The sequence below is a fragment of the Syzygium oleosum genome, unplaced genomic scaffold (assembly GCF_021117445.2).
Source record: "Syzygium oleosum isolate NSW1041296 unplaced genomic scaffold, Sole_v2.1 Sole_v2.06, whole genome shotgun sequence".
NCBI classification, from domain to species: Eukaryota; Viridiplantae; Streptophyta; class Magnoliopsida; order Myrtales; family Myrtaceae; genus Syzygium; species Syzygium oleosum.
Genome location: NW_026607490.1, coordinates 11944528 through 11961566, shown reverse-complemented (window position 1 = coordinate 11961566; position 17039 = coordinate 11944528). Strand labels below are relative to the sequence as shown.

At 39.4% G+C, this 17039-nt stretch overlaps 2 protein-coding genes across 2 annotated transcripts; both read right to left on the bottom strand.

Annotated features, from left to right (window-relative positions):
- Window positions 1-6624: 6624 nt before the first annotated feature.
- Window positions 6625-7587, bottom strand: LOC115692011 (uncharacterized). Its single transcript, XM_056312783.1, has 2 exons — window positions 7482-7587; window positions 6625-7255 (listed from the first exon to the last, which is right to left on the bottom strand). Exon 2 carries the CDS (start codon window positions 7232-7234, stop codon window positions 6872-6874), a length of 363 nt encoding a protein of 120 aa, XP_056168758.1. The 5' UTR covers window positions 7235-7255; window positions 7482-7587; the 3' UTR covers window positions 6625-6871.
- A 1884-nt stretch (window positions 7588-9471) lies between these two features.
- LOC130138533 (uncharacterized) lies at window positions 9472-10591 on the bottom strand. Its single transcript, XM_056312790.1, has 2 exons — window positions 10424-10591; window positions 9472-10161 (listed from the first exon to the last, which is right to left on the bottom strand). The coding sequence occupies exon 2, from the start codon at window positions 10138-10140 to the stop codon at window positions 9778-9780; it is 363 nt and encodes a 120-aa protein (XP_056168765.1). The 5' UTR covers window positions 10141-10161; window positions 10424-10591; the 3' UTR covers window positions 9472-9777.
- Between the last annotated feature and the right edge of the window lie 6448 nt (window positions 10592-17039).

Sequence of the window (17039 nt, the reverse complement as noted above, 5' to 3'; positions counted from 1 at the left end):
GCCGTTAATGTTTTCCATCGGCATATCATATGAAAGATAGAGCATTTACTTATGTATTAGTCATATATGGTTATTTTGCACTTGTTTGGAACTCACGTTGTTTGTTAATACCAAGTGAGTAGTAAGATATCTCTTACCTTAAATTTAGAGAATTCATTTACCGTGTTTCGGTTCATTTCTTTATTTTTCAGATATGTAAGATGGATCTCTCGCTGCTACTACTTTTTAGAGCTTCCATGTATTTTGATTGTGAATACCAAGATGTGCTTGTACCTGATCAACGGTAGTTTATACTTGGTGTAGTTCTATGGTATTGGTCGACGTAGGGATACCTGGGTGGATCACTCATTGATTTGTTGTTTGATACTTCATTATCGACGGGAGTTGGTTGGACCACTTGGGGGCTTCGATGGTCTCCCTGTTTCGACGGCGATGGCATGTCTATGGGCGTGGTTGTCAATTCGTAGTTTAGTATGCGACATTGTATAGGCAAGTTTTTGGGTGCAGGAGTATGGTTGTTATCAACAAGACCCAACCTTCTTCCTAGAGTTTTTTTTTTCAGACAAATCTTCTAGAGTTAATGTCATGTATTATGCATCTTTTGGTACTTATATTAATACTTGAAATAGGGAACATAATGGGAAAATTGTATACGAAAATTATTCACACATGTCAGAATTACGTGTCTTGTGCGTTGTGATTTTTGTGCTTCCATATGCTATTAATAAGGGAAAATGACACAAACAGTATCTTGAACTTTGACCCAATGTGCAATGTGATCCCTGAACTTTAACCCAATGTTCAATATGATCCCTGAACTTTAAATTTTTTCAATATCATCCCTAAACTTTTGGTACATTTTCAAGTTAGTCCTTGAATTTTATGAGAATGTTCAATGTAGTCCTTTAATTGATTCAATTTCAGGGATTACATTGAGCTTTTTAATATAGTTTAGGGACTACATTGAACATATACCAAAAGTTTAAGGACCACATTGAACAAATTAAAAATTCACAATATATGCATGTTGACATACGTCACATGGAAGACCCGTCTTACATTTGACATTCTAAATTCATTTTTGGGAAAATGACACATAGTCCCTGAATGTTGACCCAATGTGTAATGTGATCCATGAATTTTTAATTTGTTCAATGTGGTCTATGAACTTTTAATCTGTTTAATGTCATCCCTGAACTTTTGGTACATATTCAATTTAGTTCCTGAACTATGTGAAATTGTTCAAAGTAGTCCTTCCATTAATTCCAGTTCAGGGACTACATTGAATATTTTCATATAATTCAGGGACTACATTGAATATGTATCAAAAGTACACGAATCACATTGAATAAATTAAAATTTTAGGGACCACATTAAATATTAGATTAAAGTTCAGGGATCATATTGATTAAATTAAAAGTTAAAGTGAGTATATGTTATCCCTTCCTTTTTTGGGCCACAATTCTAAGTACATTCGGAATTATCCTGTTTGACTGATGCCCAACCAACTCACTGGGCATCCTTTAGGCCCATAATCTCAACGTGATTTGACATGTTAGGAGAGGGATACAAAGTACAAACCCTAGCCTATAAAAGTGCCACCACCTGCTGATGTTGATATAACCCGGTTTAAGCCCAAGCCTCCGTCAGTACATTCCTTAATTACGCGCCACCGCGACTCCGCTTTGTCCTCGGATTAAGTGCTCTGGAAGTATCACGCCCCGGATCCCACCGAGCCCACGACATCCCTCCGTGGTTGTATTTCGAATGCGACGTCCTAGGACTCATTGCCGACCCAAACGAAACTTCAAGCATAGAACGTACGCGGAAGCAATTATAACACCCAGACAAGATTAAAGACCAAGGGTAGTAGGAGAACACTTGAACAAATCAACCACATACTTCATTCAATGGCACGTACTTACAAAATCCAACCTTACATACAAAAGGCCACTAGGGTTAAAACCACCATCATAAACAAAAAGACAAGTAGTCGGGTAGGCTAGCCTAGCTATACAAAAAGGGTCCACCAACTCCATGGGCTCTTCTTCGGGGTCTTGCTCCATCGGCTCTTCCTCGGGATCCCAAAACGCTGTGATGGACCATTCATGGTCGGGGTCGGGGGTCTGAAATAGTTATATAATAACCATGAGAACGAGTCTCAATAAGCAGCACCATAAACCCTACCTAGGCTAACACGTACCTCCAGACAAATAGAATAACACCCAACACACTCAATCAACATGCAATAACATTCAAAGGCACTCTCTAGCCTTACCTCGATGCATATATAACCCTGCACGTTAGTTGGATCGCAATAACATAACCAACTTCTCAATGCACATTCACTCCAAGATACAACCAATTTCCTACACATGCATCCATAATAACATTCCAACTTATTCCAATCTCAATCTCTACACATGCTCACATCTTTCAACTTCCGACACGCACATGTGTCCACCTCGATCAATACCGACCCGCGTAACACGCCTCAGGCCCACCTCATCGTACGACTCGCATAACACGTATCAAGTCTACGGCACGACTCGCGTAAAGACGCATCAAGTCGACGATCCTCTGGTTTATCCGGGCATTGTCTCGCGTAACACACCTCAAGACAAATCCAATTCCACGCGTAAACACGCCTCAAGGATTATAGGATCAAACGTACATCCTCATTCAATTTCATGCATTTCCCCGAGTCAACACGCCTCAAGGCCTATCGATCATACGCGATACATATCTCATTCCCTCACACAACATCCACATGCCCTAATCACACACAAACATGCTTAATTCCAAATCAACAACTCAGCCTAACCAATCCATTCATAAGGACAGCAATGTAGCTCAACCTTATCACCCAATAATTCCAACACCCTTCAATCCACAATTCAAGCTATACACTCAATGGCATAAATCCACACATCCCAACATTCAACTTAGCCACCAAACACCACAACATTCAACTCAGCCCCCAAGCACTACAACTCAGCCACAAGAGGAAGAGAAAATCGAATACACAGAATCGGGGCAAATTTGGGCCAGTGCACAATTCTGGAATTCCTTTTAAAACAAATATTAATTCAACTCCAAAAATTATGAATTTCGGATATGTCCTAAGAAACATCATGATGAACATTTTTCATGAAGAACACAAAACTCAGTTATGTCTAGAACCACCTCTTTTTGTCACCCAAAGTCAGACATAAAATATTTCATTCGGACTGGCCATCCGGCTTTCAAAATGTATTTCAAGTAGTAACCAAATATCCTTAGAAAGCTTTGAAATTTTTATATGTTATAGCCACAAATGTCCCCAACAATTTTTGTGAAGGAAGTATTTTGAAAATAGGTCTGAAAAAATTTATAAAAATTCGAACAGACCCGAAGGTCGGAGGAACAGTATTTCCGGCAGACTGATTTCGGTTCAAAGATGGACTTCCGAATGGCCTCAAATGACTTCTAAAACTTTCCAAATTAAATTATGTTATATGTCAAGATGTTTTGAACAACTTTCATGAGGGACATTATCCCAGATTCGGCCCACACAGGTCTCGGAAAAAATAGCAAAACTCGGCGACACAGCAGTAACGAAATCCGGAAACACAACCAACAAGCAAATCTACTTGTCTAGCCCTTAAACCAACTAACCACAGTCACTAATCAACCTCTAATAAGCCCATTGATAACCCTTTAGCTTAGATAAAGTTTAGAATGCCACTTACTCAAAGCCTAAGCAAGCAAGACCAAGCAAGAAGGGTAGCACAAGAAGCAGCGGAGCAGAAGCAGAAACGGAAGCCAGCGAAGGAAGCAAAAGGAAAAGAAGAAGAAGAAGAGAAGAAAGTCAATCATGAGGGTTGGTGGGGAGCTGGCGGTGTCAGCCAAAGGGGGAGTCAGCGAGGAAGGATCAGCAGCATGGGGAAGTCAGCGGGAAAAGAGGAGGAAGAGAGAGAGAGGAGAGAGAGAAGAAAGGGGGAAAATGATTATCCCCAAAAGAAATATCTTCCACAAATTTTCTTTTGTAATTTTTCTTTAATTTTATCCCTCAAATTACCAATTTGTCCTCGGTCCGGGTGCCGAATTACGGGTCGACTTGTTCTTATCGGGCCTTGATGACCGGCCTTTTTCGGGCGCGAGGCCCAACGGTTTTGCTCGGCTCACTTCCGTTTTTCACGTCAAATTTTCGACAAATCCAATAAACCTTAAGGTTGGCCACGCTTATGTGACGTCGTCCAAATAAATTAGTCGTGACACTTCGAGAAATTCGACATCCAAGTTCGGATTCAAATGACGGCCAATTTTACTTAAATGCAACTTTAGTATATCTCTAACTAACGGACGGCTTTTTAGGGTTTACGCGTATCGACCTGCGGTTACTCAAGTCATGGCGACCTCGATCGTCACCGAAGGTCGACTCATGGTCGAGTTCTTAGGTCCACGTACATTTTCCTAGGTAGCCATTCCTTAAAGGTTAGTATCCCGAGAATGATCAGTTTCGGGCGAGATTTAACTACAATTGCATTGAAGAATATACACATTTCATTTATCCTAAAAGTGGATCGAAATTCAGAATATCACAGGAAGCATCATCGGTGCGTCTCCATCGTCCTATGAACGAATCGGAATTGTATGTTCGGAGAGTCGGTATTACATCATGTGATCGGACGATGGCAAACGAACAGAAAACACTGCTTGAGAGGTGAGCATGTAATGGAAACTCTCGCCTGGATGGCTTCACCGACGTACGACCCGTGTTTTGTTGGTGATAGTAAAGTGGAAATGATCAACTTTCGGCAATCGTCGAGCACCTATTTACTCTTGTTTTCGCACATAAGATCATCAAACAAGCCTGTGCAACACATACTGGTGCTGTCATACTGTTATGGTCAGCGAGAACTTATGTTTGTTTCAATCTTGTGTTGGGAAAAGATGATAGTAGTCGTGAGGGATTCAGCAGAAAGTGAGTCGTCCACAAAATGTATCTGATCATATCACCAATCGGTTCAAGTCCACAGGAGTCTTCAAGTCGCCAAATGAACACACGTTCTATTCCCATCTGTTTCGAGTCAAGAGCTCCAAATGTCAACCACCAATCATCATACGCTCATCCATTGGTTCTGAATTCTTGTCAAGCAAAGGAACTGCATCTATTCATTAGTGATTACACACGCCAGTCCACTGCTTATCTTTGAACTATTTGGCCATAATTTACTTGCAGAATACTCCCTCTTGGTTCCAATTTCCTAAATGTTTCTATTGCCATGATTATTGGATTACATTCACGGAGTCGTCTTCCCAATCACAAGAGCTATTATTACTGACGGTAAATATATTTAAAAATCAGTAAGTGAGATGGGAGAATGCTGCATTATCAACAGCAAGATACCTAACTCGAGTGTAATTTTTCACTCATGAAGAGCTTAATTAGCTACAAGGACCCCTAAATCGGATATGCAGTGAATATTATTGAGCTTCTTATAATGTAATTGTGTGCTGTGGTTGGATAATATTATCCATCTATCTTCTCAAAGGATGCAAGTGGTTTACGTGATTTTTAGACCAGTTTACAATGAAAACTCCCGTAGATTTGACAATGCAAAGAGCGCCGAACATGAAAATCCTAGAGACATGCATCAAATTATCTTCGAGCCTTATGTTTGATCTCTTCACTTACGAACCTCTAGAAATAAAAATACGAAACCGTTAACTTCTAGAAAGTAGCTAGTTTGATTGGGCATATGAACAAATTCAAGGTACATTGGCGAGTTTGACGTATTGGCATCGTTAGATCTGAAGGAAACCTTAAAGGAAGCTCCTTCTTCATCGTTGCACTGCACATGCCGAATAATGACACAAAGATAGCCTCGATTACATAATTTGCTGAAATGAGCAGTCACGGGAAGTCAATATTGCACCGTTGCTCTCGATAACATATTATCCTACAAAGACATAGATCTTTGGATATCCATCGAAGACATACGTCGCTTAGCCATACGAAAATGCTTACGTTCTTATTTGTACCAGAGAGTACATATATAATAAACACATAAAAGTATGCATTTCTTACATTGTGATTGGTTTTATATATTTCATTAGCTATTAAGTCAAACAAAATCATTTATATGAGTTGATATTCATTTATAAATATGCATGGTTTTTCTCATTTCCTACCAACATAAGAACATACCTCGACAGAAATCCAACTTCACATCCAAAATTAAGAGAAAGTACTATACGTATCAATTTATTCTTGGCATGATGTGACTAGCCGATTAAAATGCTTGCGTAATATGAAACCAACAGACTTTGCATTTGAGTTTGAAAAAAATACCATTTTATGTTAACTTGCTTTCCGACTGATATGACATATGCTCAAAAAACTTTCTTCAACACTAGCATGGTCTCCATCTTTTAGGGTTTCCATCAGTGAAATTATATCTCCTTTTCTTTCTCGTCCATTCCAACATCAAGAGTTTTCGTTGAACCGAAAATTGTTTACCTAATAAACCTCCTCATAAAAGAGAACATAAGATGTTACTCATAGCTCTTTCTGGTAACCAATTATCTCTCGTCACATCGTTTACTTAATCTTGAAGTTTCAGAGGAGACATGATTCCGTAACCACATAAAACCTAGCTACGGCCAGGTCTCTTTATTTCCATATCTTGTAGTACACAAACCACACAGCAGGTATGGCCTAAGGGCCAGCTATGATCATGACATATATGTTGCATTTCTGGTGGAAATCAACTTGTGCCATGCGTAAGATTCATGCTTTGAACAAGAGGTTCCCCAATTTATTCATTAATCACTATATTTATAGTTTAGATTTAGACTGACCATCCCCACCTCCCAACAGGGCAGTTTAGGGGCCCATGATCACACGGTGAGAACCATCGCCGCTGGAGTTGGCCGGAGCACTTGAGTAGCTGTTGTATCCATCATTCTTCTCCCGCTGGGGCTCGGTTTGAGCGTTGGTGTTGCCTGTAGTGGTAGCAGTGGTTGGAGTAGAAGTACTAGTAGTGCTCATGGAATCGGTGATCTTGCTTGAAGTAGTAGCAGCGGCGGAAGTAGAAGAAACGGTAGCATCGCTACTGCTAGCAAAAGCTTTGCGGCCCATGCTCGCATCGGCGAGCCGACGCCCCTGGAGATTCATGGGCTTTGCATCGGCTTGTAGAACTGCCACAATCAGCACGAGGACAAGGAAGAGCGCAAATGCTGCCTTCATGGTTGGATTCAGTTGCTTAACCTGAAAGGGTGGATTTTGTATGATTTGCTTTTCACGGAGGCGATAAAAGATGATTTTATGACCTTCTGATTCTAATAAAAACCCTTTTCTCAAATTCCTTTTGCACCTAGTTTCAAGAACTAAAGAAAAATAGGCAATTAAATTGAAGCCACTTAAACATATTCTTGATAGATGAGGTATGATGCAGGAAGAAGATACTTGAAATCTAAGGTTTTGCTGGACATACCAGTTTATGTGATGAGGGAGTGTCTCCGCTTGGTGTGAAGATCTGGTGGTCCTTTGCGTGGCATTTATAGGCGAGGGAAATGTGTTCTGTGGCTAGGGTTAGGGAACACAACATACTCATCAGATAAGAACTACAGAATAAAGCACTTCGAATTTTCTTCAAAAAAGCAAATTTAGAGTGGGGGTATCCCAATGTGGCTGCACCACTGGAACAGGTTAAGCCACCAAAGAGGTAATCATGATTAAGATTGATAATTGAGGCAGCTCGTGGGTTGACATTCAAAGTTTTTGTAATTATTGGGGGGCAATGTCCCCATTCTAGGGTTAGTAATGGGGAGTAATGAGATAAAAGATGAAATCTTTTTCTATTATGAAGTCTGTAAGTAACCCAAGCCTTTGAATCTCTTTCTAGAGCAAGTGGTGTCAAGTTTGAGGACTCGAATCTGATTTCTCACACCCACTTTTACCATTTTTTGGGGAAACCTAAGTCTGTAAGTATCTTAGGTTTCCACATGTTCTTTCACCCACACATGTATCGAATTTGCATGCTTCAGGCCCTTCATGTTCCGAGGAGTATCAAAAGTATGATATAATCAATGTCATTTCCCAATAATCTAAGCTTTCAAATAAACGGTTGTGCATTTAAATTTAAGTCTCAGTCACATCCAAAGAAGTTTCATGAAGGATAATTAACAGTTGGTAATCAAGAAACCTTTCCAAAGAGAATTTGTATTGCGGTGGTAATATTATGTGTAATGTTGGAACACTCTCACTATGGTAGAAGTTTATCCGGTGATGAAATTCTTGTGGAGAAGCAAATGAAAATTAGTTGATACTTACGTTGGGTTTACACATGAAGGGTAAAGATATGGATATTTGATGCGAGTGGTCAAGTGATTTTAAGACCGGTTTACAACAAAAACTCCTGTAGATTTGACAATGCAAAGAGCGCCAAACATGAAAATCCTAGAAACATGAAGCAAATTATTATCGAGCCTTATGTTTGATCTCTGCACTTCGACTACACACCTCTAGAAACGAAAACATGAAACCATCATTTTCTAGAAAGTAGCTAGTTTGATTGGGCATATGAACGAATTCAAGGTTCATTGGCGAGGTGGATGCATCGGCATTGTTAGATCAGACGGAATTTTAAAGGAAGTCCCTTCTTCATTGTTGCACTGCATATATACAATGGTATACAATGTGCAAATTAGCCGAATAATGACACAAATATAACCTCGGTTACATAATTTGATGAAACAAGCAGTCAAGGGAAGTCAATAATGCACCGTTGCTCTCGATAACATGTGATCCTGCAAAGACATAGATCTTTGGATATCAACCGAACACATACGTAGCTTAGCCATACTAAAATGCTTACGTTCTTATTCGTACCCGAGAGTAAATATATAATAAACACTTAGAAGTATGCATTTCTTACATTCTGATTAGTTTTATATATCTCATGTGCAGTTAAGTTAAACAAAATCGTATATGATTGGATATTCATTTATAAATTTGCAAGCTTTTTCTCAATTCCTACCAACATAAGAACATATCTCGACAGAAATCCAACTTCACATCCAAAATTAAGGGAAAGTACTATATGTATCAATTATATTCTTGACATGATGTGACGAGCCGATTGAAATGCTTGCGTAATATGAATCCAATAGACTTTGCATTTGAATTTGAAAATTTACCATTTTATGTTAACTTGCATTTCGACTGATATATGACATATGCTCAAAAAACTTTCTTCAACACTAGCATGGTCTCCATCTTTTAGGGGTTCCATCAAGTGAAATTATGTCTCCCTTTCTTTCTCGTCCATTCCAACATCAAGAGTTTTCGTTGAACCGAAAATTCTTTACCTAATAAACCTCTGCATACAAGAGAACATCGGATGTTTCTCGTGGCTCTTTTTGGTACCCGATTATCTCTCGTCACATCGTTTACTTAATCTTGAAGTTTCAGAGGAGACACGATTCTATAACCACATAAAACCTAGCTACGGCCCGGTTTCTTTATTTCCATATCTTGTAGTAGACAAACCACATAGCAGGTATGGCCTAAGGGCCAGCTATGATCACGACATACATGTTGCATCAAACTTAAATCACACAAGAGAGACACCATAAAGGGTACAAAAAAGCTGATCATTTCAACTTTCTGGTGGAAATCAACATGTGCCATGCATAAGATCTATGCTTTAAACATGAGGTTTCCCAACTTATTCATTCATCCTATAATTTACATTTAGACTGACCATCCCCACCTCCCAACCGGGCAGTTTAGGGGCCCGTGATCACATGGTGAGTACCATCGCCGCTAGAGTCGGCTGGAGTGCTTGAGTAATTGTTGAATCCGGCGTTCTTCTCCCGCTGGGGCTCGGTTTGAGCGTCGGTGTTGCCTGTGGTAGTAGCAGCGGTAGGAGTAGAAGAAGTACTAGTAGTGCTTGTGGAATCGGTATTGCTTGAAGTAATAGTAGCAGCAGAAGTAGAAGAAACGGTAGCACCGCTACTGCCAGCAACAGCTTTGCGGCCCATTCTCGCATCGGCAAGCCGACGCCCACGCAGATTCATGGGCTTTGCATCGGCTTGTAGAACTGCCACGATCAGCATGAGGACAAGGAAGAGCGCAAATGCTGCCTTCATGGTTGGATTCAGTTGCTTGACCTGAAAGGGTGGATTTACAGTCACACAAAGATCATCCAACAAAAATCATATGATTTGTTTTTCACGGAGGCGATAAAAGATGATTTTATGACCTACTGATTCTAATAAAAACTCTTTTTCTCGATTTCCTTTTGCACCTAGTTTCAAGAGCTAAAGAGAAAGAGGTAATTAACTTAACTCAAAGCCACTTAAACATATTCTCGATAGATGAGGTATGGTACAGGAAGAAGATATTTGAAATCTAGGGTTTTGCTGGACATACCAGTTTATGTGACGGGGGAGTGTCTCCGCTTGGTGTGATGATCTGGTGGTCCTTTGCATGGAATTTATAGGCGAGCGAACTTCTTCTGTTGCTAGGTTCAGACAACACAGCATGCTCATCAGATAAGAACTGCAAAATGAAGCACTCGAATCTTTCTTCAGAAAAAGCAAAATTTGGAGTGGGGGGATCACAATGTTACTGCACCACTAGAGCAGGTTGAGCCACCAAAGAAGTAATCATGAATAAGATTGATAATTAAGGCAACTCGTGGGTTGACAGTCAAATACTTAGTGATTACTGAGGGGGCAATGTCCCCATTCTAGGATTCATATATGGGAGTAATGAGATGAAAGGTGAAATCGTTTTTCCTTTCCGCAATAATTACATGACACTACGTTGAACTTTGCTAACTGGAAATCATGAATTTAACTAAAGACAAAATAGGGATCAAAGGGCGTGCTTAAAGTTAATCATTGTTAAATAGGGGCTCTTTAGACGGCCATTAACGGTCTATGTCTTAATTTATGGCGTGGTAAAGAGTTGTCGATTACATGCATCGTTAATGTGGGATTAGCATGAAAAACAGTGCATAAACACCGTTAGGTCAGAATTTCATTGCATGCTCACAGTCACAACGCATTAGTTTCTAGGAAAGAAATGATAATTTTTTTTAAAGGTTATGTTCTCTCCACTTAATTGGTTCTCTGAAACACAAGATCCATCTATTCTTTGAATATGGCAAGTATCATTGCTTAATGAGTGTTTGAAGTGATTTTTATTTCCCGATTCTTTTAGATTTTTAGATTTTTATATTAAAATGAAAGAGACTTTCACAATCTATAAATGTTGACATGGAGTTTCACATACAATTCCTTATAATACTGTAAACAAGCTAGTCAAATTAGTATTAGATTGGAATAAGTGTAGAAACAAGAGTTAAGGTTTTGGCTGTCGGTGAATTGAGGGCTTAAGGTTTTATTTTGGTCAATCAAGGGCTTAAGATTTTCAAAAAGCCACAATCAAGTCACAAGCTCGCTGTAGGTGGAATCGGCACCGAAAATGTCATGTGGCAAATGACCAACTATTGCACGTAGTAGCCATGTCGGATTTTCGATATTTAAATTCCATCGATGGGGAGCTCGAGAAGTGATTGAGGCTTTTTTAAAACCTTAATTCCTTAATTCACCAAAAAGAATATACTGTTCTCATTGACGAAGACTTAAACGTTAGCACCTGTTTTTGCACTTATCCCAAAGCTGTCAAGCATAGAAAAAGAAGTACCAGAGATCCGTAGAGAGAGAGAGATCTTACGAAGGATTGCCATATTATTTGTGAGAAATGGGGCATTGATGTCCTAGATTCATGATATGGTATGTATAAAGAGCTTGTAGATGATAGAACGATCCAAAATTTATACTTCTTTTTTTTTTTTTGGTCAGACCCACAATTTATAATTCAAATTGACAAAAGTTTGCATGTACGGTAATTTGTATAGGTCCATGGACTATTTATGCATGCGCTTTGCTATGTACAAACTTGTGATAAGCGTATGACCTATGTTCTCAAAATTGGCCCGCAATGTAAATAGTCATCCAAAAACGAAACGAGTTGGGTGGCATCATACATTTTGGAAAGTTGTGAAGTTCCATCTGTAACACCCAAACCCATTCCCTGCACTTTTCATTTATCTAGTCTTGAAGTTTTAGAGCAGACATGATTTCAGAACCACGTACAGCCAAGCTAGGCCAAGTTTTCTTCAGTTTTTCTGTATCTTCAATTACACAAGAGAGACCACACACGTATAGGCAACACAAAAGCTAATCGTTCCAACATTCTGGTGGAAATCGACATGCATTCATGGAATCTATGCTTCAAACATGAAGTTCCCCAACTTATTCATTCATTTGTTATACCTATGTTTTACATCAAGATCGACCATCCCAGCCTCCAGGATGAGCGGTCTAGCGGTCTACTAAGAAATGGTGAGAACTATCAGAACCCCTGGGAATGGTGTTGTTGACATCGGCCGGAGCGCTTGGGTAGTTACGACTGAAATAACCATTGTTGTCCTAATGTTTGGTCCCGGCTTTTAGCATCCGCATTGTTTGCAGTGGTAGGAGTGGTAGGAGTGAAATTACTAGTAGCAACCCATCGGTCTGGTGTCTTGCTTGAATTAGCAGCAGTAGAAGAAACCGTAGCATCGCTATCGCCAGCACTGGCTTCGAGGCCCATGCTTGTGTCCCCGAGCTGACGCCCCTGCAGATTCATGGGCTGCTTGTGGGCTGGTAGAGCTGCTGTGATCAGCACGAAGATGAGGAAGAGCGCAAATATTATCTTCACGGTCAGATCCGGTCGCTCGACCCTGAAAGGATTTGGTATTCACACCTTGACAATCCAATAATAACAGAATGATTCTTTTAGGAAGCAATAAGGACATACTAGTTCTTCTTGATTTTAGCTGACATAACTCAAAACCACTTAAAGTTCTTCTTGATTTTAGCTAAGGTATGACACTGAAAGAAGATATTTGAAATCTAGGGTTTTGCTGGACATACTAGTTCATGTAACGAGGGAATCTCTGCTTTCCAGATAACGCTTGCATCCTCTGTGTTATGTTTCGCGTGGTCCAATAAAGTAGGTGAGTGAAATTGTTCTGTTGCTAGGGTTAGAGATGACAGCACGTCGATCATCATCAGATATAAGCTACAAAAGCTCTTAGGGGATAAAAAGGGGGAAGTTTCGAGTGGTGGGCTTACAATGTTGCTTCCCCATTGGAAGAGAGGTCAAGTCACCAAAGAAGTAATCATGATTAAGGTTGACAATTAAGGCCACTCTTGAGTTGAATTCAAATTCTTTATGATTTTACTGAGCAACAATGTCTCCATTCAACTCGTGAGTTGAATTCAAAGTACAAGGGAGTGATGAGATGAAAGGTGAAATCTTGTTCTATCTGCAATAATCACATGACAGTGCATGAAACCATGAGAACCTGGAGGACAATTTCACTAAAGACAGCGTTGGGATCAAAGGGCGTGGTTCTTTTAACGGCCACCAACGGTGTACATCCTAGTATCATCACGTGGTAAAGTGCTAATTACATGCATCGTCGTTAATGTGCAATTAGCAAGAAGAACAGTAGCTTAAACAGCTTTAAATTAGCCTTTCATGGCATTCACAGTCACACCACGTTAATTACTTGTTTGAGCTCATTTTATTTTAATATCTAAATCTTTATAATGTAGGTCATGTTCTTTTCTCGTTAACTGATCGTGAAAATGAAGAGAGCACTTATTCTTTGAAAGTGACTCTTTGTTTATTTTTAAAATATCATTGCTTAATACCAGACGTGGGGATATTCAGCATGAGTAGAGATTAGCCAGGATAACTTTGTATGCATCTTTTATATCCATGTTTAGCAGCTTAATGAAGTTAGTCAGATTGTTCTTTAGTATTAGGTACATTTAGCAGATTCAGAGAGAGAGAGAGAGAGAGAGAGAGAGAGAGAGAGAGAGAGAGAGAGAGAGAGAGAGAGAGAGAGAGAGAGAGAGAGAGATCACAAGGATCACCATATTATGTGGAAGAAATGGGGCATTGATGTTGATTCAGGTATTTAGTACTGATGTCGATCATCAAACCAGTATAGCAGATTCATATTATTTACATATGGAGAGATACCTTAGTTTTATAGGAAACGTCAAACTTGGATTAGATATATTACATATATCAAAAGCGAATGGATATGGATGATGCGTAACGCCGAATTTCACTATGTTTCCAATGGACTTAAAGTTATTGAATGAAGTCTAAATTAGCAATAACGTAATTGATCTATTTAGAGACTATATATGTCATGTATGTCAGAACATGTGCATTCAGTAGCTTGTAACCTTTAAATTGCGATACCCGGACATAAACCGCATAGGATCCCATCCTCTGATAGGATCAACTGATGAAAATTTTTCTCAACAAGACTAAAAGTTTGCTCAACACTTAATGTAAATTGTTTGGGGGATAAGTTCAACACTATTGGCGGAATTTTAAGAGTCACTTTCTTCTGTACTTTTTTGAAGATTTTCGTGCTCCAATCTGCTCTCAGAGTATGTAGTTAGAAAGTTTTATCTATCTGGTTTCTAATGTATCAAGTTTGATGCTATTTGAAGTCTTCTAGAGGAAGTCATGCTTAATCTACCAAGTGATGCTGAGTCTACTCAAGAATAAGTCTTTGAGTCTTTCTAGGAGTTACTCCTATGCATTTTATCTTGTTCCCAGAGTCTCTTGAGTCAAGAGTCAATGTTCTTTATATATTGATCAGGATTGTTGGTCTTGTCTTAAAATAAGGTGTATCGAAACTTGTCTATGCTTTGAGGTTGCTCTAAATTGAGTCTAATTAAAATTCTCTAAGATTTTCTTGATGGTTAAAAATTTTTTATTGATAAGTTTCATAATCGAACTCTTGGATTAGGTTTTATCTTAACTAGTATCTTTTTTTTTTTATTGAATTCATTAAGTGGTGAATTGTATACCATTTATCATTCCTAAGGTGGATTCCTCAGGGGGTGTGCATTTACCATTTAACATTTATTTTGTTGCACTTTTACAACCTTTTAAATCTCCTACCACTTCGGTATCATCAACTATCTTGCTTCTCCATTTGCCATCCGCACATGATATAACTAATCGACAAAGTACCAAGGATCGTCCTAAGTAAACACTATATCTCTCTTCTTATCTTATCCTTTCTTCCTGTTTTTTTTTTCTTTTTTCCTAAAAACACGAAATATCTAAACCTTTCGACTCGACTAATTCTCACGAGTCCATGCGAATCACCCCATTCACACGCATCGAGTACGGCTCATTGTGATTTGAATACAAGATCTATCGTATCCAAACTAAGCGTTTAACCACTCAACCAACCCTTCAGACGTGAAAAGGGATGCATGCATGATCCCTCATCCATTCCAACGTCAAAAGATTTTATCGAAGCCAAATGCTTTACCTGATAAACCTTCGCCCTCAGAGAGAATGTAATGTTGCTCAACACATCTTTGTACAATAATCTCTGCTAACGCCTAAATCCTTTCCCAGCCCTTTTATTTAATCTTGAATTTTGGGAGTCAAGAAGTTTTTATAAGCACACAAAACCAAGCTGGGCCCGGGTTTCTTTATTCGTCAATTTTTAGTACACATGCGACACATACATACATACATACATATATATATATGTGTATGTATATAGCAGTTTGGCCTAAGAGCTAGCTGATTATATATAATGTTGCAGCATACCTATAAATCACACAATAGACAATACGATCACACAAAAGTTTTCTTTTTCCCTTTTTTGTGGTTCAGAGGGTACACACAAAGGCTCATCGACTTTCTGGTGGAACTAAAGGTGCCAGATGCATAAGATCTATGCTTCACACGTGAATTTGCGAACTTATTCATTTCATTACTACCTATGATTCACATTGACACCGACCAATCCCCCCTCCGAGCCGATCAATTCAGCCTCCTCATGGCCCGTTTATTATCACATGGTGAGAACCCCCAGGAGTGTAGCCGGCCGGAGCGCTCGGGAAGTAACCATGACCGTTGTTCTTCTCATGTTGTTGGGGCCCAGTTTCAGCGTTCGTGTTGCTTGTAGCATCAGCAGCAGGAGTAGAAGCACTTGTAGTACTCAGGGATCCGGTAGTTTTGCTTGAAGTAGCAGTAGTAGTAGCGGCAGCTTCAGTGGAAACGGTAGCATCACTATCACCAGCACTAGCTTTGTGGCCCATGCTCGTGTCACTGAGCCGACGCTCTGCATCGGCTTGTAGAGCTGCCGTGGTTAGCATGAGCACAAGGAAGAACGCAAATATCACCTTCATGATCGGATTCTGTAGCTGGACTCTGAAAGACGGACTTTATACAATCACAGGTGATCATTAAAAAATAACCGACTTTTTTCTTTAAACAAAGCCATAAAGACACTGGTTTAAGACCTATTGATTTCGACGAGAAGCATTTCTCAATTTCCTTTCACATATTTTACCAAGAATTCAAAACTAAGTAATTAACACAACTTGAAAGGGATTAAACATACTTCTTGATTCTGGATGAGTTGCAGTACTGAAAGAAGATATAGAAATTTAGGGTTTTGTTGGACATACCAGTTTCTGCAACGGAGAAATCTCTACTTGGTGTGTTGAAGACTTGTTGGTCCATATTGTTGTGCAATTTATAGGCAAGTAAAATTGTTCTGTTGCTAGGGTTAGAGAAGAATGCATTCTTCATCAAACAAACACTCCAAAAGCACTCTAGAAACAAAAAAAGAGGAAAGAAAAGCAAGTTTAGAGTGGGGGGGTTCACAATGTTGCTGCACCATTGGAAGAGGATAAGCCACCCAAGGAAGTAACCATGATTAAGATGGATAATTAAGGCAGCTCGTGTGTTGACATTCAAATAGTTTATGATTAGTGACGGGTTTATATGTCTCCATTCTAGGGTTCAGCAATGGGTGTAATGAGACGAATGGTGAAATCTTTTTCCATATGCAATAATTGCAGGAAGATACTTACATTAAACTATGCTAACTTGGAGGACCAATTTCTTCGGACAAAATTGGGATCCAAGGGCC

Coding starts and splice junctions, on each gene's coding strand:
- LOC130138533 (XM_056312790.1), bottom strand. CDS start 10,140: ATGAAGGCAGCATTTGCGCTCTTCCTTGTCCTCATGCTGATCGTGGCA.
- LOC115692011 (XM_056312783.1), bottom strand. CDS start 7,234: ATGAAGGCAGCATTTGCGCTCTTCCTTGTCCTCGTGCTGATTGTGGCA.